The following is a 21,626-nucleotide window of genomic DNA, read 5'->3' as shown; positions in this document are numbered from 1 at the left end:
TATATATATATATATATATATGTGTATATATATATATAAAATCAAGTGTTCAATGCGTTAAATTGTGTTCCAATGAAGGAAAAAATAGGCTTCACTTCACACCTTTAATCCTCATGTTGTTAGTTTCAATTACAACGCACCTCAAATCATTGATGTGGAAAACAGCATTTTGTAGAATAACAAGATGGTATTGTATTATTATCAGAAATGTCACTAAAATCCAGTAGGCAACAGTATTGAATAATACCCAGCCCTAATATGATGGTAGTTGGAACTACTTGTAGATTTTGACACCTTGCAATGAATATATAGTTCATGAAGGACATAGTCCTCAGTCTATTTTTTAATTTGAGGAATCTGGGAATTAAATAAAGATACTCTTTTGCCCATGGCCACCCAATCAGAAAGTACATGTTTTTTTCTTGCAAACATTACTTGATTTTACCTTTTGTTCATCAGCCAAGGCACTGTACATTTATTGAGACTAAGTGCTTTGATGATAACATGACAAAATTTTGATAATTGCTGAATTTTTGAGTCATTTAATCAACTAAAAATGCCAAATATTTGCTGTTTTCAGATTCTTAGATGTGATGGTTTAATGCTTGCATTGCAAACTGAATATCTTTCGCATTTTGAACAGTTGGTTGGAGAAAACAGCAACATTAGACATCTGAAGACACTGACTTCATTATTTTCATAGACTAAATGATAACCGATTAATTAAAAAGTGAGTGATCGCAACGTGAAATGATTAGTTTTTAAAAAAGGATCAAAAATGAAAACAGTAATTAGTTGCAGGCATAGTGTGGTTTCATTGGACAATTAGTTCCTTATGTTACTTGAGAAAGGAACCGTAAAAAAAACAGAACCTGATTTGTTCACATTCAGAGAGTACTTATTTGCTTGGATGTTAAAAAACAGAGAAAATAGTAATTTGCCACCTCACCTTTCCACAAGATGTTTTACATTTGTTAAATCATTACATGTTCTAGTGCAAGGCTCCACAAATGTTGTATCCGAACACTGAAGCTTACACTTCATTACTCGTGTCTTTCAGGACAGCGGTGGTGTGCCCCATCATCGATGTCATCAGTGACGAGACGTTCGAGTACATGGCGGGCTCAGATATGACTTATGGCGGATTCAACTGGAAGCTGAATTTCCGCTGGTACCCTGTTCCCCAGCGGGAGATGGATCGACGCAAAGGGGACAGAACACTTCCTGTCAGGTACACACACACAATCTTGCTCCCACTTCTGAAGCTAAATCTAGATCATATTTGAGGGGAACTGACTTCCCACTTAAGTAATGTTTTTGATTAAGAATTAACATAAAGATGCCAGATAACACATGAAAAGAAAAGAACCTTTTTATAAGTTCAAGCAGATGTTAGTTCTCTGTTTTTCATCTGAGCTGAGAATGGATTTATCTGTCATGGCAGCAGACTACAGAAAAAACATGGTTATTTAAATTTCTTACTCTCTTATGAAAATTACCATTTTTATCTGCAGATAGAAATAGATCTTTTTCCTTTGTGTATCCCACTGATGCAAACACCTGCATAAATAGCATATACATGGCAGTGATTGTGCTCTGCTGTAGTCTGTGTGTATATGAGCTCAAAATAGACAAATAGAAACTCTGCTCACACTTGCACTTTTTGAATTCACAAAACTGGATACAATTTGTCGCCTGCATGCAAATCCTAGCAACAAACACTATTCTTAATTTAAACTTCAACATAGAATTAATTAAAAGATAAGAGTAATTACCCCTCTAAGGCTTTGTATGAAATTGTCAAACAAATTGGTCTTTTATTATACTCTAAATGTTCCTCAGAGTGACACTAAGATACTAATAAATACAGCAGGAGGAGAGGTAATATTACAAAAGAATTTTTATGGTTTTTGTCTTCATTTTTTTTTTGTGTCTCTTTCAGGACCCCCACCATGGCAGGAGGATTGTTCTCTATAGACAAAACATACTTTGAAGAAATAGGAAGCTATGATCCGGGGATGGATATCTGGGGAGGAGAGAACCTGGAAATGTCTTTCAGAGTAAGTGACTGACAAAGAGGAGGGTGGTTTAAAGTAGTTGGTTTGTGTTAGTGGGTACATACACATACAGTTCCCTTAATTATATCTGTGTGTCCCTCTCTATTTTCTCTGAGCTATTTGACAAGCATCCGCACATGCACAACAAAGCTCTGATTATACTGTGTACAGATCTGTCAAACCACAGCATTTAACTACACTTGACTCCGCAAACACTGACTATACGCTTACACCACACCTTTACAGCTGCTTATTTATGCAATTATCCAATCAGCCAATCGTGTGGCAGCAGTGCGATGCATAATATCATGCAGATACAGGTCAGGGGCTTCAGTCAATGTTCACGTCAAGCATCGGAATGTGGGGAAAAAAATGTGATCTCAGTGGCTTCGACTGTGGCATGATTGTTCGTGCCAGACGGGCTGGTTTGAGTATTACTGAAACTGCTGATCTCCTGGGATTTTTCATGCTCAAAAGATTTTACTCTGAATGGTGCCAAAAACAAAAAAAAATCAGCAAAAGTGAGCAGCAGTTCAGTGGACGGAAACACCTCGTTGATGAGAGAGGTCAGAGGAAGAATGGTCAGACTGGTTGGAGCAGACAGAAAGGCTACGGTAACTCAGATAACCTCTCTTTACAACTGTGGTGAGCAGAATGTGGATGGGCTACAACAGCTGAAGACCACGTCAGGTTCCGCTCCTGCCAGCCAAGAGTCAGAGATCTGAGGCTGCGGTGGACACAGGCTCACCAAGACTTGAATGGAAAAATTGTAGCCTGGATTGATGAATCTTGATTTCTGCTGAGGCACGCAGATGGTAGGGTGAACATTGAACATGCCAGGTGTGGGGAATGTTTTCTCGGCACGCTTTGGGCCCCTAAATACCAATCAATAATTGTTTCCTTTCCTGTGAGTATTCTTGCTGACCATGCGTGTCCCTTAATGGCCACAATTTATTTCATCTTCCAATGGCTACTTCCAGAATGATAGTGCACCATCTCAAACTGGTTTCATGAACATGACGATGAGTTCAGTGGCCTCCCCAGTCATCAGAGTTCAATACAATACACCTTTGGGATGTGGTAGAGCGGAGTATTTGCAGCATGAATCTGCAGCTGAAAAATCTGCAGAAATGATCTTATGCAGTCGTGTCAACATGGAGCAGAATCTCAACGGATTGTTTCTAACATCTCATGGAATCAATGCCACAAAGAACACAAGTATTTATTTTTAGATTTAGTTGAATCTGCTTTTACTTCTTTCACTTTTAAATGAATCCTTTAATACTCCGGAATATAGTTAGAATGCCTCATAATGTTCAGAAATTTTATTTTATACTAAATGTTTGTTGGAAAGATGGAAATGATTTAATAATAGCAAAATCAAAGTGTCATTTCAAAGTGATTGAAATGCAGCATCACCTGTGGCTGAAAGAAAATGACTCATGCATAAAAAGCAGAATAAGAGTCTAGAGTGCAAGCAGCTCTGTGAGGCTGGACTGGTAAATGTTAAAATCATCTTGCTAACATTTGTTAATTAATAACAAAGCACAGCTAAGACTGATGGGAGTGCTCTCAGTTTTAGAGGTTTATGGTTAAAAAGTGGTGGACAAATTAAAATGTGTCCTGATGACGGTGCTAAAAGTGAAGGGATCGCCAGAGTTAGAGATGTGCTAAGCTAATAGAGACTTGCAGCTGTAATTGCATTTTAATTGCAGGTTGTAATGCAACAAAATGGGGGGAAAACACTAAGTGGGATGCAGCACTGTAAAAACTGTGAATATTACACCTGAGTTGGTTTTTAGTATTTGTCTGTGCAGGCTATGTGGTTTTGCTCTGATGCTGTGTCAAAGCAGCCCACTCTGCTGCAGCGTCCAGTGACTAACGATAAAGCAGCCTCTTGTTTCCTCTCTCCTCCTGGAAAGCCGCACTGCTCTCAAAATTGTGAGAGAAAAATGTTCTTATTGGTGGCAGATTTAATCACTTCCTTTGTCACCTGAGCATCAAGGAGTGATTAACAATCAGTTAAGAGAACTGCCATGCACCTGATGTTTTGTATGTTTGTGTTGAGTGTATTTGTTTGCTTTCTTGCCACATACTATATAAATTTAACCTCATGTGCCTGCAGATCTGGCAGTGCGGTGGCTCTTTGGAAATCGTGACATGTTCCCATGTGGGCCATGTTTTCCGGAAGGCCACCCCATACAGCTTCCCCGGAGGAACGGGCCAAGTCATCAACAAGAACAACAGGCGCCTGGCCGAAGTGTGGATGGATGATTTCAAAGACTTCTTCTATATCATATCACCAGGTACAGAGCAATGAAACTGCGTCTGTCTGACTGCATGTTCCTGCCACGGGGATAGCAGAGTCGCACATTGAGGACGGTGCTAAAATGGCATAAATTCTTCATGTTTTAAAAGTTTCAGGGCATATACAGAAGAGTTGAGCCGGGAATTTAATAGATGTTTTATTCATTGTGCACCGCTGTTCCAAAGCAGATATGAACAATCCTCATTACAAAACTCCTCAGTGCTACTTCTGTGCTGGCCATTACATTTAGCAAATTGTGAAAAGGAAAGACTTGCCAGCTCTCCTTTATTCTGTTCTTGTCTTTCTCCTCTTTTTTTATTCTTGCTCATTTAAGAATTCTCCTTTTTACTTTGTCTGACATAGGAATTTACTGCTGCTTTTGTTATTCGCAAAGTGGAATTAATTAGTTCCTACTTTCAGTCACATTCTTAGTGTTTTCCTGAACTTGGTTTTCTCTCCAACAGAGCTCAAACACACACGGACAAACTAGAACAATACGACTATGCAGACAGAGGGATGAGTAGCCCTCCCATCTGTCGACTTAGTAATGTGATTACCCTTTAGCAGACGGCCATGCTCCGGAAATCTCTGGTTAAGTGTTTTAGATGCCAGCCAACCTATAAGGGATCATCCGTAATCTGCCGATGTTATGGCACAAATTGCGACCTTCCCCTCCACTCAGTCAGACGGGGATTCTCCACGGGGGCAAGTGTGCAGACAGAGCTGGTTTTGTGATGGATGAGTCTAACTGTGTGCTGTGGCCCTGCGATGACTGTCTGTTCCTCCAGGACATTAGGGAGAATGATCTGGGCCACGCTGCTGCCAGACCTCACTTATTGGCACAGAAGAACACAGTATGATGCTCAGGCTGAGTTTGGGAGTGGCACCGAGTGATCCTATTAAAAGTGCATCTCCCTCCTCATCCCTCCTCTGCACTGGTGATTTCAAGATCAAAGAGGCTATTCATCATCTGCAACATGTGATGCTCAGACCCTGCAGAGAGAGGAAAGGGGAAATAGAGAGCCAGGGGAGGAAGAACGGCCTTCAGCTCATTGCTTTTATCTGCCAACTTGAAATTTCTATTTCCCAGATTAAAGTGTAAGACGTTGTTAGTATTAGAGAAGGTTCTGTTTGCGTTGCGTGCCTTGCGTTTGATGGATAAATACACAGCGCTGCTTACATGTTGGCTGGTTTTTGAAAATTGTACTCTATTTTCTCTCATTGCAATCGTGTTCTTTCATGATAAATTACCCCCCTGCATCTATGTACATGCAAGCTTTGAGTCCTCAAGAGGCACTCTGGGGAGAAACCATCTGCCTAATGTGTTTATAAGTGTATGTGCCCAGTCGCCGCCTTGTCCTTCCTCAGTGTTCAGTTTCACTAAGGCCGATGCATCTTGCAGTTTCCGTACCGTTAAAGTAACATACTTAATGACAAATGTATTACGCATCAATATACCATTTGTATGAATAGGATATGACTTTCCATCAAAACATTTCATAGAAAATCCTTCCACTGATGTCCCATGTACACAGCCCATGTTTTCGGGTAAGGATGCGAGCTGATTCTTTATAAAGGGTCCCTCTGGTGTTTAGTTTTGGTGGTGCAGGAAAACAGGACAAAAAAAAAAAAAGTAAATACAAAGGTGTGTACTGACTGATGATGTGCAGCGATACATAAGTCAGAATCCTTGTCTCTGTATTTCGTCTGCAGGTGTGATGCGGGTGGACTACGGAGACGTTTCTTCCCGTAAAGCCCTCCGCGAGGCCTTGAAGTGCAAACCGTTCTCCTGGTATCTAGAAAACATCTACCCAGACTCCCAGATCCCAAGAAGATACTACTCACTTGGTGAAGTATGAGCTTTCATGTATTCTGATCTCCCATAATGCAGCAGATATGCTGTGGGTCGCTCCATCTGCATTCAGTCAGATATGTCCTTGTAGCTCCTGAGCTGTGTTTTCAGAAAGACAATATTGCTGCGAGATAAAGCTGAAAATCTCAGAGTCCAGCAAAGGCTGAACAAAATGAGATAAAAAAAAAAAAGCTGTTCGCATTGAACACGCGTGATAAAGAAAAACATGCTCATGCAGTTGGTATTGATCCCAATCACATGTTTACACAGCTAAGGTGTGCATGGCAGAGAGGTGAGATTAGGCTTGTGTATACATTCTACACTGTCTGGTGGGACAGTTTTGTTTTGTACAAGAGCTAAAATTAATTTTAAAACATAATTTTGTTTATCTGTGATATAAATATATTAAAACTGTTAGAAAATTTTTTCATAAGATGATTAGAGCAGAAATGGAACTACAAAGTAGTCCCCTTAGAAATTAAAAAGGGCATTGTGGGAGCTGTGTGATAATTTGCAGCTAAGGCGTGAGAATTCATAGTTAATTGTTTTCAAGATAACAGAAGTTTAAGTTCCTTTTGTTAGAGAGTTCCTACTCACATGGGAAAAAGAAGATTTTTTTTTTTATAAGTGGCCTGACTTTGCCTCTTGATGCCCACGGCTCCCCCGTGCTGACAGCAGTGCAGCACGGGGTAAAGTCAGAGCTGACATCCAGTGTGCTGTCAGTACAATAGATAGAGGCCATTTAAAAAGCAATGTCAGTTGAAGGAGTAATGGTGAATGAGCTTGTAATCCTTCAGCATTCATACTGCTGAGGATGAGTGGATATTTTCATCCGTGCTGTTCTGCTGTACTGCAGTACCAGCTCTCTGTTTAGCCACTGCAGCACCTCAGCTCCACCGGACTTCCTGTGAGTTCTTCTCGCCTCTGTAGCGCCGTCAGCCTCTCTCTTTAACAGCTGGAACCATTAGGGTTTATATCACTTAATTATGAGCGCCGTTCTGTTCCTGCATGATAGGCATAATAAGTTGCTTAGGCAACATATAGAGCCAGCGCAGCTTTAGCTCTGTGGATGTATGAGCTCACGAGACAGCTGAGTTGCCTATAAAGTTAGAAGGAGCTGTGATAACGGTGGTTACTCAGAACTGTTCTGGCATTATTACTTATCTGTTTGAGCTTGTGAAGTGAAGTAGGAGAAATAGAAGTTGGATTAACAAAGAGTTAATTTAAGTTGGTGACACAGTATCTGTCATATACATACACGAGTTTAGCTAAAACCCTTTAAGTTCTTACGGAATCAGTGGACACAGAAAAACATGGTGATAAACCTGCACTTTTCACCATCACTGTTTGGACATTGAACATCAGTCATGGTTGACTTTAGTAATGGGGAAAAACAGTTCTGACAGTCGCTTGGGTTTTTCTGTGACGAACTCAGCATCAGCAGCGTTTGCATGTCACACAGTAAGGATGTGTTGGTTAAAGTGAAGCCAGCTAGAACAGATATAACATTTGTAAAAGCAGGGCAGCAACGAATGATCACTTTCATTATCGATTAATCTCTCAGTTGTTTAGTTAAAAAAAATCACGTCGTCTACAAAAGGTCAGAAAATAGTCAAAAATGCACTTAATAATTTACCAGAGCCCAATGTAATGTTTTCAAATTACGTGTCTTCTTTGACAAGCGGTTCAAACCCCAGAGATTTGAGATATGTGTGTTTTAACACACAGGATCCAAAAAATGTTTCCATGAAAAAAAAACTTACTAATATTAACAGATTGTCAAAATAGTTTCCAACTAAATTTCTCTTGATCAATTAGTCCATTAACAAATTAATTGTTTCCTAAATTATAATAGAAACAGTTGCATTAAAGAAGAGGACAGTAGTAAACATGAGGTAACATAAAAAAAGGGGTGTAGAAAAGATAATGCATTTTTAATGAGAAATATTGAGCATAGCTTGTTTTTGAGAATAAAATATTACATCACACATATTTGTTTTGTTGGTAGAACATGTAGCCTGGGGTGCTGACAAATAATACATGCACTTTATGGATTACACCCCTGCATGAATAAAACTGTAATACTTTGTAAACTTTGTATCACCAAAGTGAAACATAATGTATGTTCAAACATATTTGAAAATTGAACGCAGATAATCTTTTAACACTGTTCTTCTTGCTGGTAGATCAGAAATGTTGAAACCAACCAGTGTGTGGACAACATGGGGAGAAAGGAGAACGAGAAAGTTGGCTTTTTCAACTGTCATGGCATGGGCGGAAACCAGGTGAGGAAAGCTCCGATAAACACAGTTTTGCTATTTATTCTTATTTACTGATCTATTTATAAGTGCTGTAAATGGAATGTAGAATAAGTATATCTCTTTTAAATTAACATTCAACACGCTGAGCTTTTGATACCTCTTCATCTTGGACACATGAGCTTTGGGATTTCGCCTTTGCTAAAAAAAAAAACTTGATTTCAATCAGTTTGGACCAAAGTGTGTGTGTGAGCTGCCAACTTTTAAATCAATCCACAGACTTTCAGCACATTTCAAGTCTGGGTTTTTGCCAAGTGTTTCTTTCTCGTTTCGAAAGTCTATTGCTGATTTAGCTCCAAGCTGTTGGTCAATGTGACATCTTTGGCATTTAAAGGTTTGTGCCAAGATTCGTATTGGTCTAATCATTGTTCCCTCTGTTGTTCTTGTAGGATATTATGTGGAGCAATCATGTAGTAATAGAAAAACACACAAAAGGACAGTTTAAATTCTTTTTTAGAAAACACAAAAAATCATAAGGCAAGTTTAAATCAGGTTTGGCACCACATAAATCATGAAGAAATTTAGTGTTATTCACAGTAAAATAAGAATGAATATGTTCAATCTGGTGATAACTCCCTATTATTTTTTGAATGCACATCGGTGCATAATGTTGGCATCGCTGGTGCTTTTCATCTTCTGAGTGAGACGTTTTGTTTCCAGGTGTTCTCATACACGGCGGATAAAGAGATAAGGACAGATGACCTCTGTCTGGATGTCTCCCGCCTCAACGGACCTGTCGTCATGCTCAAGTGTCACCACATGAAGGGCAATCAGATGTTTGAGTACGATGCCGAGGTAGGATCCATGTTCCCCAAATAATCCGTAGCAGGGCTGTTATTGCAGGTGGCCGTCACTGCTTTCCTGATGGTTGATGTATTTAAAATGACTTTGATGAAATGCTGATGGATTGTGTCTGTCTGTGTCTGATGAGATTGCATGTGCAGTAGTGCACTGTGAGGATGTTGTTAGTGGGAAAGTGAGAAATTAAGTACCTGTTTTCAGCCACTAGATGGTGCTGTACGCCAGTTTTTTTTTTTTTTGTTTTTTTGTTTTTTTTTAGCAGCACAGAAGTTGAGTTGTTTTTTCACCACCCAGCAGCTGTGTCTCTCCTCTCATGTTCTCTGCTTTCACATAGTATGTTGGCAAGTGGGAGTATGATTTTGAGGTAAGCCGCATCCCTCCTGAATACTGCCCCATAGTTTGTGCCTGTGCTCCCAGTATATCATGAGACCCTGTAACAGTGTGTGGACTGTGAAGTGTCAGTTGACATTAGAGTAGATAATTTAAATCTCCATGGTGAACTAGATCTATTTTACCGATGGGATGAAAATGAATACTAAGTGGATTTTGATTCTAATTAACAAAATGTTTTTATTTATTCGAAAGTTTCACCGTACAGTCAACGTGAATCTACAGTATCTCTTAACATCAAACAATAAGTGGCCAAAGTATTTACACTAACGGCAGGACAGATATTCAGCTTGATGGCCAGTCTACAAAACTAAACCAAGTGTCAGAGCCAAAGGTAAAGCTAACATAATATCTTAAAAAATCAAAACAAAACAATTATTAAATCTATGATGGACAGGGATGAAAAACAAATAACCTGATCCTGAAGTATTTTCATGTTGTTTTGTTCATTAAAGATCTTTCACACTCGCGTACGACACTGCTGAATTTACACTGATATACAATTTGAGAGTGGATTCATTTGTGGTACTGTAGCACCAGAATGGAAACTAAAATTAGATAAATGACAATGCCAAAAACTGCATATTAAACACCAGAGTTTCATTTTACTTAATACTCCTGCTTATGCTGTATTAGTCTTATCATTTCAGTATTCAGTCAAACGCAGAGACAGATGTTGTAAGCGCTTAGATTGAAAGCAGAAAAACATTTTGAATCTCACAGGAAAACTCAAATATTCTCCTCAAGCCCCGCTGACTCAGAACTCAAAGTACATTGTGGTTTATACAACTCAAAAAGCATCTTTTATATTAACAATTTATGCATTTTTTTTTTTCAACCACTGGGAAAGGGTAAGAAAAGATTTCACTCAATACAGTATTATTTCTCAGTGATTGAAACGTCCTGTCACTGATGTGGTTTTGACAAGGTGAGGAAGCCTGGAGGCCTTTCCATCAAACCCTGAACAAAACCCTAGGAGAAACACTTTTATTACACTTTGTTCTCTGGGTGCATTCTTAATAAGGAAAAAATGAATAATTCATAAACTAAGAGGACTGGTCTCTGTTGTAAACAGCACTGGGGTTTCACCGCTGTCAGTGGTCGAGGTTATTTTTAGTCCAGGTGTGACAGTCAGGGGCTGAATCCCGGGTTACTTCAGTACCGCTAACATTTCATCTGGTCATCAGTTTCATTTTCACAGGAATACCTGACCATATTTTCCTCATGCTTTCATTCACAACCGAAACTGACGGTCCTCCCTTATTTTTTCACCTGCTCTGCCGTTTCAGCCAGAAAGAAGCTGTTTTCCTCAATCCCAGATGAATATACCACTTGCATACATTATCGCAGTCACAATTATTCTCGTTAATCGGCTATACCTTTCACTTGGGTTTACAGAGAAAGCTTTGTGTTAGTGTAGCAGAGACTGTAGTTTAGTTATCCACAGAGGAAGCTCAGCTGCCAAAATGTAAGTAAGTCTTCATTGTTTCAAGCATTTAATATTTAAACTAAGTATTATGCTGCACAGATGTGTAGGAAAACGGCCGTCACGTAAAAGAAAAGGTTGAAATTCCTGCTCATTGTCAGCACTGAATATTCATCAGGCATCACAATGTGGAACAACATTTCCATGAGATGGATGATATAGATGGGAAATATAGAGAAAATAAATACTTGCATGATTACAGAGTTGGTAGTGTGAGGACTGAACTGAACGGTTTTTGGCTGATATGAGGCATCCATATTTGTTTGTTTGGTGTGAAGTCGGACATATCGGAGATTTCAAAGAAAGTTGGAAGTCTGAAACTCATGACTGCGTGGACTCTTGATATCACAAGGATGTGTCGTAAGGCATCAGGCTGCATCAATCAATGATAAAGGGGAATCAAATACTTAGCCAAATGTCAAAAGCCTGAGACAATTACAGCATCAGTTTAATCAATTTTGATTAGGTAAAACAATACATCTATACAAAAACAAACAATATTTTATTAAAATGTTTATTCTCTAAAAGATTAGATGGGAGATATCAATAAAAGTTCAGAAAGGAGGTAGAAGAGGCAGATCAGACAATAACCAGTCCCCAGTGATAAAACAAAAAAAAATTTAAAAAATGCTTTGCATTTCCCATCTAATTTTTTTAATAGCATATAAAAATCTATTCTTTTTACAGTTTTCATTTGTATTGTACAGATATTGGATTATGTTTGTTTCATTTTAAGAATGTTTTTTATCAATTGCTGATGTGGTAATTGTCTCCTGTTGAGATCTGGTCCCCCTTTTTAGATTTTTGCTTGTTACATCCTGTGGCTTTAGAATAAAGATGTTGTTGTTTCACACTGTGAATTCAATACCCAGCAAGGGTCCATGATCAAAATGTTGTGTCTAATAAACTGATGAAGTGCTTGACCGTGTGCAGGAATTCAATCTTTTCTTTCACAAGCCATGAATATTTGAAATATTTCATGGTAACCCAGCAGAACAAATTGTATCTGAAGCTCAGCTGTTAAGTCCAGGTTTTGAATACCTTAAATATAACAACACATTTTTGTTTTCAACTGTCACTGAAAAAAAAAAATCACCTCTTATTAAGCTGGAAAAGTTTTTTTTTTACCTTAACCACCATGTACCCCTCTCACTCCCGGCTCGCCGCAGAAGCACACCTTCCTCCACATCATCACACAATCATGTCTGACCTTCAGCCGTCTGGAGGATGGTACCTACGGCCCCACGGTGGAGTACTGTAACAACAGTCCCGTGCAGGCCTGGATCCTCCACAACTACACTCGTCTGGAGGTTGCTAGACGCCTCTACTTCAGCCCCACTGATTATTTTCTCTAAGCTCCTGTCCGCTCTGGGGGGAGCGCTGTAGGTCCTAAGGTGAGCAGGTCAGTACATTTTAGGCTGACAATAGAATCTGGTGGTCATTAGCAGCTCTGTAGTGACATAGTTTAGCATTGTTAGACCTGGAAGTAGATTAGGTTGACCTGTTTGGGTGCTAATAGGCACCTCTGTAGCTGATTGTGGCTGAGTATTTCCATATTGTCTTATTTTTGTCAGTGTGAACAGGTGAATGCAGAGTTTGTTGTTATGATCTGTCATTTATTAGTCACAATGTGCGTGCAGATTGTTTTAGGAAGCATTAAGTAGCTTTTGCTGGTGACCTTTCAGGGAGAAGGCATGAAGACAAGGGCGGAAGCACATCAAGCAATGACAGATGTCCCATCAAGATGGTTTTGTGTATAAGATGCTATCTGCGAGACCTTCATGCCAAATTAGATCTCATTTGGCATTTATTTTCCAGCATAAATATTTTATTTTGATGGGAAAATTCACTGGCTGTCCCTTGGACTGCTAGCGCGTAGTGAATGATGCCTGAGATGGAGGAGGACGTGTTTATTTTTAGCTGATTATCTACATGCAGGGCTGAATGAAATGGGCTCGCCATTGTTTACAAGTTCTTTTGAAGTGATCCTTCATTGTGAACCTACCTTTCATGGCCCTGGCCTCTCAGGCCACTCTCCTATTGGCCTGAAGCAGCTGTGCACACTGTGTGCCATGTACATATTGTAAAACCAATGAATCCCAATTATCAGTGCTTTTCACCGCTCTGCCTGCTTATTTACATACTTTTGTGAGGAACTTTTTTTTGGCCCAGCATTTCTGTCCGTTTCAGGGTTGACGTTTTCTCTGCCGTCATGTCCGTTCTGCCGTGTTATCTGCAGTTTGCACCTCAGACTCCTGTACCGTTGTATCTCTCAAAAAAAGCTAAAGAGCAATTTCACTGTAGCATGCCACAGTTGTTGTGTCCAAGCGGGGTAAATTGGGTAAGGAGCTCCCGGGGCTGCTGGTGTGTGTCAGAGTTACAGCAGTAAAGTGACCTGCTGTTAGATGGCCTGATTTGCTGTTCACACTCGGGTCCTCGTGGCATAGCCAGCATAAAGGGAGAGCTCATACACAAGAGCAGGGCAGTATTAGAGTAAATGAGATTGTTCCCTGACTCTGCCTTGAGACAAAAGGAATTTGCTGTTTTTTTGTATTCCCCACAAAAATCAACTCAGCCCTTTAGATTTTCTTCCACTGTCGGCGCAAGATCATGTCAAACAGGAGCTCTTTTGCCTTTCAGCAAGTCCAGTGTGCTGCCTGGTGACAAAGAGGATAATGTTCCTCAACCAGGGCTCATGGTTAGAAACCATCCTCATTTAATTAGCCGGTCTCAGCTGTGCACACACTCAGCGACTTGCTCCGGAGACACTGGTTGGTTTGCTAGGAGGTTGAGATGGGAGTTTTCTCTGCCCCAAAGGAGGCATGAAATAATTATGAGCAAAGAACAGGACCTCCACATTTCTAGTATTTTCATTAAATGTGGATAGTTTTTTCTACCCCCTGCCGTCATGCCCCTCTTCTCTCATCTCTGTCAGCAGAGTAGGTTTGGATCTTTGAATGAAAAAAGAAATACTATTCTCATTATTGCCTAAGCCAGGTTCTTATGATTTATAGATTAGCTCTACCGACAGCTCGGAGAGGCTCTATGTATGAACAAGCCTTTACAGAGAAGCATTTGTTGGTTTCACAGCTTGTCATTTGCAAAATATACAAAAAAAAAGGATTTTTTTAAACAGTCAGGATTAAGAGATTTCTGATTTTTGTCACTTATCCTTAAAACTGTAGGCTTAACTCTACCATTGTCTTAAGTTGTAGCAGTCTTTTAAAAATATTTTGTAATAAAGCAAGAAAAGAAAAATGTCTCTGGAGTAGAGCTACCTTATTGTTCTTTTCTTTAGCTTTTTGGCAGGTGTGTAAGAGACGGACGCCACCTGCTCTCTTTGTTCTTGGACTGTTTGAACAAATGTGCCCTGTAGGGCAGGCTGTAATGTGTACTTCAGGAAAGGTGTGCATGTGTGTGTGTATGTGTGTGCACGTGCGCGTGTACTTCTTTGTAACCAGGCAGAGAATGTCAAACCCTTGTGTTTTATAGCTTAAGGTCAAACATGGCCTCAGCGTCTCTGTTTGCTCATTAGTCTGAATATCCTCTGTCAACAGTCAAAGCACAATCTTGTTTTAATGAAGAATTATATCTCAGTCACAGGATGAAATAATCATGCCAACGTACATGTCTTAATGCCACACGCTGACTCTGGTTCGTAGTTGTTCTTGTGCATTATCTTTCGTGTTTGCTCCTCGTGTTTCTCATATTGTGATGAGTTCTCTTTCAAAGGCCCCTACATTTACATACGTTATTACACTGTATGGTGTCTTTGTAAAGTAGCACCCAACATCATTTTCCCAGTTCCTCTCACAACATTGTTTTCCTCACCAACAAACTCCAAGTCCTCTGCTACTGCATGCGATCATTAGGGACAAGATAAGGAGCCAAAGTGAGGATTGAAATTGCGGAAGCATGTTAACTTCTGTGGGACTGAACATAAATGGTTAATCAAGGCCATTGAGAGCTCTTTTGGAGTTGTTAGTGGGGGGGGGTGTTCTTCCTTGTGGCAAATAGCCACAGATTTCTGTGCTACATGCTCATGTGGTGCCTGAGTTCAGCTCATCACAACAGGTGTGTTTTTTTCCAGTCTGGACATTTTAAAAGCACTTGTACTGTCTTCTGGCTTCTCTGGTTTATGTGACTGAACAGTACACAGACAGGACTGACAGGGGGGAGGGGACAATGTGTGGAGTGGAGCGGAGCAAGAGATACGTTTGAGCTCATATTGTGGTGAGGACATGGTTTGCGTCTGCAGAATGAACTCTAAAAATAGCATGAATGTTTGATGTCAGAACTGTTTAAATCTAAAGATTAAAAGATAACCCCCATGATCTGACATAGCTAAGCTCCTATTTATTAATTATTGATTATATTGCTGAAATAATGAAAGGATGTGTTGATGTGTCAATCAACTGCAAATGAGTCAACTCACATTTTGATGAGCAAGACTAAACCATTACTCAGACAGAAGCTCAAACTGATTCTTTCTAGCGGCAGACATTTAGTCAAATCCTTGATGTTTACCAATAGCATTAACAATGGCATAACAGGAGCAAGTATCCCTCTAAGCGCATTACCAGGTCCCTGGCATCATTCATTTCATCATTTACCTGTGCTTTTCCTACTGTGACATGTCAAAATGTCTTCCATGAAGAAGGTCATGGTCACCTGAGCTGAATCGGACAGATCCTTGCACATCTCTTCTTGTGGTCAGTTTAGTCAATATATGACAGAGGACATATGTGGCCTTAGGACGTGTGCTCTAGTGTCTCTGCTCTTTTGATCTCAAGGGTAGAGTCATCAAAACGATTCCAGCGGATCCAGCAGCAAAGTTACTTTTGCTTTTAGCCATTTGTGTGCCCATGTCTGTTTCTGCTGTGCATAGTCAACATGATGTAGCAGTGTCATTATGTGGGTACATTAATACTGATACCAGCGTTATGAATATTAAAATATGGCAGCCTTTTTTATGGGTGTTTAAGAGGGAGTGTGATGTTGCCTTTTGTCCTCTTTTTGCTGATTTGTAAAATTTTCCCCCCAAAAAAACAAAACTCCAAGCTATTCATTTACATCATAAGCTACATGATACACTTTATTATTAACCTTTCATTTTGGTGAAATGGGAATTATATAATTAGAAACAAGAGGAAGTATTCACCCATAATTTCTGTCCGTAAAAATCTGCTTCATCCAGGTCCAATACAGAATGTCTGTGCAGAGGTCTAAGTTCTTAGAGTGAATGTTTGAGCAAACGCTTCCCTACTTGGACATTTGACAAAAACACAATCACAATTCTCCCGTTGTGGGCTTCTGTCCCACCACCTGACTGTACTTCCATGTCCAATATTTACTGGCATTTTATCCCCTGTTTAGCCTGCCAACTCCTGAGAAACTGTTCATTTGCTCTGGCTTCATTAACCACTTGTTCACTTTGTCTCTCGACCATTTCATGCAGGGCAGGGAGCATAAAATCGGTTTGCAGACCAACACATTCAGCTGAAAGTAACTGAAAGCTACAAAGAGGGGTGGTGGTGATTTTTAGTGGAATTGGCACCTAAACATTAGGTGTTGGTTTCAGTCCCACTGAAGCAGAGAAAGCACTTCTTTTTTTTTTTTTTAACATTTTGATGCTTCTGATACTCAAGAGTAAGTTCACAAAGAAATCCTTCCTTTAATGTGGCGATGACAACCAACCTCTCCTCCATCAGAAGCCTCAACTCTCCCAAGCTGCCTCACCGTATGCTGTGTTATATAAGGGGCAGGACTCTTGTCTCTTTCCTGACTGGAACATCCTGCTCTCTTGATGTACCTTTTGTTTTTTTTTCTTGCCCCAGCAACAGTTACTGAGTGCAACAAACTCAAGCTCTTTACTGGGTCGAAAGGTATTTTTGTGAAATATGGGAAATCAGTAGCTGAAGTGTGTCTGTGAGGTTCATCTTAGTCATCAGCTGTGGTGGACTCAGCTGTGTCTAGACAAGGGTTGAAGTACAGTCGATAAGACAGGTTGAGGAAAGTTGAATAAGGTAAACACTAAAATAACACAAATGATGGCACATGGTAGGTTGATTTAGGCTGATTTTACAGTAGGGAAATGTATATATTCAAAAATTGTATTTGTGTCATGTCTGTATATTCATTTGTAGGCCATATCTACAGAGTGACATCTATGTAATTCCCTTTGTCTTTGTCCATCTGTCTCCAGCGACTCACCCTGCTGCATGCAAACAGCAACCAGTGTCTGGACATGCCGTCTGAGGAGGACAAGATGGTCCCCACCTTGAGAGACTGCAACGGCAGCCGCTCTCAGCAGTGGCTGCTGCGTAACATGACCCTGAGCGTCTGATTCCTCACCTCACCTCTCCCCCCTCCACCACTCTGTCCTCATCCTAACCAGTCCTGGCTCTCCACACCCTCACCAGGTGGCTCTTACCTCGCACATCATATGCCTCCCCCTGTAACAGCCTGGCCGGCAATTACAAAATATCCAGGCAGCAGTGGCTCCATTATGGAGGCATCTCCTCTTACTTGCTCGCCACGGGTTTGAGAGAAGCTGCACCTGCAATTCAGGCGACACGACGAGCCGTAGCTTTGGGAACCTCGTCGAGTCCAAGCAGGGAGAACAATGTGTCAGGTCTGTGCATGGAGAACATATCAAAGCGCTCACACTGTGTCAGACAGCCTCTAGCCGTGCATCCACTGTGGCTGCTCAGACTGCTGCTTAGCTGCTGGACAAACAATTAAACAGGAGCATCAATAACAAGAATATTGCAAAGCACGTCTGTGCAATGGTGTGCACTGTAAATTACCTTCCTTGTGCAGTGTACATGCAGCGCATTTGTGTCTACTGTAGGTACAATCATAAAACAAGACTGTTGTCATGACTGCTGCTCATCCTCTTTCCATATCAGTGTCTGAGTTAGATTGAAATAATGGGAAAGTGACGTTAATAGAGTCTGACCAATTCTGGATTTGTCAGGCCATTACCAATGTTGATTTTATTTTATTTTATTTTTTCTGTTAGGCTAAAAACCCTAGACAACCAGATCTCAGCTGATATTTGTTTTTAAAGTTGAACTGAAATTGGTATTGTCATCACATTTGGTGTAAGGCAACTTTAAATTATAATGTTACTGAAGCTACTGTGCATTTATTTTTTTCATTTTTCAAAAGAGGATTAACTAAAAATCTGCTGTGTGGCCGTTTCCCCTGGCAACGGTTGACTGACTGCATAGCTAGGAGACACACTGTCACCCTCTGAGGTCTGTTACTGAGTGGATAACGTCATAGCCCTGTATAGCCTACTACCATTTACTGTAGCATTAACTAGCAACTGTTAGCAATTTAAGGCATCTGTCTCTTTTACACCTTTCAACATTTGGGAGGACCCACTGTGGAATATGGAATATTAAGTTTGTATTCCACTTAGAAAATGAAAGTTAAGCAAGCTAGGCTAACAGGCTTCCACACAGAAAGCTAGTTAGACTAGCTTGCTAATGTTTTCACTAATTCCTGCTAGATACATTCATGTTATCTCAACACTTTCTGAGTCATCGGCAGCTTCCACACAGTCAGTGCAGTGTTTATCCCATGTTATTAAAAGAAGAAGATCTAGCTGCCTTAGCTGTCTTTCTAGGGTTCAGTTGTGGTGACGGAAAATGACTACAGTGTCAAAACTCACAACAATGAACCACAACTCGGACTAACGTATGGAGTAAAGTAGTGTGTGCTCAGCTCACACTGAGGAAGAAGAATGATTAAAAATTTGAGTCCTCCATCTGGTTGACCCTCACAGATTTTGCACCAATAAAATTTCCAGTATTAGCTAGAGAACATAACGTAAGGGGTGCTATCACAGAAAAATACATAAAACTTAAATTTTGACCACATAATTACAAAGTCACAACAAACACCAATGATATACTGTATATTCAGATTTCTTAGCAAAAATCAATTATTATTTCAGAAACATAAACAACATTTTTGTATGAATCCTTTAAAATTTAAAGGAAACTTTAAAATTGTGAACAAAATATGAACTAAACTGTTTTGCAGTAGAAAAGCTATGTACTTCTAAATCACTGCAAATGTATCTTGACATTTCTGACCTGCAATTTCTTGTTTGATATTGGCCGGTTTATTGGTCAGGCTCTAGTTGTTAATTTCTTGAGATGTTGGGATAAAAATAATAATGAAGATTTCAAACCATCATCTATAGAAAATGAATACGAGACAGGAGTGCAGCTATAACAACCTCCCCCTAGAAAAAATACTTGAGTAGTTACATAATGTTTCATAATAGTGAAATGGGAATTACAGTATGGTACAGATGAAAATTTGAGGCAGCTCTCTGGATCGACAGATTACATACTGTACTGTATGTTTATTTATAACCGGCTGTTTGAAGAAATAAGTGGCTAGGGGGAAGGAAGTAGCAAGTAATCAAGACTGCTCTGAGTAGATGTGATTGATTTTGAATGAATGTAAGAATTTTCCCTAAATGACAACGTCTGTATACCGAAGTACTCTAACTGCACTGTGTTATCACAGCTGTCTGAGAGCGTCATTACTAAAAACACACACCACCTTTATCAGTTCCTACAAGATTTCCAACTCTTGTACTAAGACCCTCTTCTTTTTAATATCGTGAGAAATCATGATGTCTTGGAGCTGAATAGTTCCGTGTGCCTTTAGAAAGTTGTGTTTTTTTGGGGGGGGGGGGTTATTCGTTTTTAGATTATTTAATTATTTTGTTGTTGAAAGAAGAAGAATGTTAAGTCTGTTTTCATTTGAGATAAGGTACTACAGCATACTGATGTTAGTAATTGTCACATCTCATGAGTTTATCACTGTCATATTTATGCTTGATCAAATGTTTAGTTATCCATTAATAGTTAAGCAGGTCAATATTCAGAATCAATATTCACCAATCACCCAAGCAAATGTGACAGGTACTTTTCACTATATTGTTGTCTGGGATCAGGCAACAAATGTTGTTGTACATAATGATGTTAACATGTTTCTATCACCATTGTTGTTGTTGTTGTTGTACATACAGAACCAATTATTTTTCTAAGATGCTGTAAAACTTGAACTCTCTTCAGAGAAAAAGACATTGAATGGTAAAAAGATCACGAGGTATTGCAGTGTGTTATTTAGAATCGAGGTAATAAAAACCAGTGCTTACCTTGGGTTTTGAAATTGCGGTGTGTTTTGGAAATCATCATCGGTCCCATGAAACCAATTCTCACACTACCTAAAGGACCTTAGGCGAGTATACACAAGGGAGCAACTAATGGTGAAATACTATCAATGCTGCTTGAATACTGAATCCTTGCCAAGTGCCTGCTTGGCATTCAGACTAAAATTCAATCACCTCTTTCGTATTACGCGCACACATTTATTGTTTTTCATTATCTTGAAGTGCATGGTGTTAAAATAGGAATGTAATGTTTCAATGTAGTAGTTGCAAAGTGATAGTGTTTTCCTGTTTGTACATTTTGCCTTTTTTTTGTAGAAAAAAAATCAAATAAAACATCGACTGAACGTAGAATTTGCATTAATTTCAGTGTCAAGCAATTGATGAAAATGTGAACACAAGCGCATCACACCAACCCATCTGTTGTTTGATCAAACTTGCTCTTGAAGCTTTTAAGACCCCCATACATCTCATTACCAGGCTCCATTCAATATGTTTGCTTTTAGAGGTGGTTGATTGCAGCCTTTCTTCCATGGTGACCATTAGGGGACAACACCTGTACAGCAAGATGCCATAAGAACTACATAGCAATGGATGTTACCTTCCCTCTTTTGTCCAGGATGTGTAAAGGCATCTGCCATTGTCACCCGATGAAGGTACTTCTGACACAGCTCATTATTCTGTGTATATTTCAGCAAGGAAGGCTTGACCTTTCAGGTGACTCTGGCTTTGTTAAAATCTGAGAGGAAAAATTACTCTCCCTGAATGGGACACAGGAAAAAAAGGAAAGCTAGAAGGTCAAGAAACAGGGAATATCAGACTGAGACTCAGCGTTGTGAATATTGAGCTAATGATTATTTTCATATTTTTTTGATGTACTGAATCATGATAAGTCTAAGAAATGTCAATATTTGTCATTACCATTTCCCAAAGTCTCACATAGCATGTTTAAAAGGCTTGTTTTGTCCAATCAAAAGTAAAAAAAAAACCCAAAAGATTTAATTTTCAGTGATATATAATGGACAAAAATTTGGCTTTTCAGCTTTGAAAATTACTTAAAACATTAATTTGATATCAAAATTGTTGTTCAGTTGATCAACTGATTTGAGTTGAGTTGATACCACTTTCATGTCTTTATGGCCCACTACAGCCACCAACCAGTTAGTTTAGCATTAATACTGTTTATGCTAAGAGTTTAGCATTAAGACTGGAAAC

At 39.6% G+C, this 21,626-nt stretch overlaps 1 protein-coding gene across 3 annotated transcripts in view; it reads left to right on the top strand.

Annotated features, from left to right (window-relative positions):
• galnt13 (polypeptide N-acetylgalactosaminyltransferase 13) overlaps window positions 1-20,758 on the top strand; it is a 37,964-nt gene extending 17,206 nt beyond the window's left edge. For 2 of the 3 annotated variants that reach the window (XM_087172639.1, XM_023401227.2), the window contains exons 6-12: window positions 1,061-1,231; window positions 1,943-2,060; window positions 4,183-4,363; window positions 6,079-6,218; window positions 8,404-8,502; window positions 9,196-9,330; window positions 17,418-20,758. In XM_087172639.1, the coding sequence (XP_087028765.1) occupies window positions 1,061-1,231; window positions 1,943-2,060; window positions 4,183-4,363; window positions 6,079-6,218; window positions 8,404-8,502; window positions 9,196-9,330; window positions 17,418-17,558 (985 nt within the window). In that variant the 3' untranslated portion in view covers window positions 17,559-20,758. Of the gene's footprint in view, window positions 1-1,060; window positions 1,232-1,942; window positions 2,061-4,182; window positions 4,364-6,078; window positions 6,219-8,403; window positions 8,503-9,195; window positions 9,331-9,670; window positions 9,701-12,381; window positions 12,607-17,417 lie in introns of all 3 variants that reach the window. The other variant, XM_087172640.1, reaches the window with a different exon arrangement.
• The last annotated feature ends 868 nt before the right edge of the window (window positions 20,759-21,626 follow it).

Source organism: Seriola lalandi, unplaced genomic scaffold (assembly GCF_002814215.2).
Source record: "Seriola lalandi dorsalis isolate HSWRI2012SDOR001 ecotype SW California unplaced genomic scaffold, Sedor1 jcf7180002053538, whole genome shotgun sequence".
Lineage (NCBI taxonomy): Eukaryota > Metazoa > Chordata > Actinopteri > Carangiformes > Carangidae > Seriola > Seriola lalandi.
The sequence above is the reverse complement of the archived record's forward strand: the minus strand, read 5'-3'. Positions and strand labels throughout refer to the sequence as shown.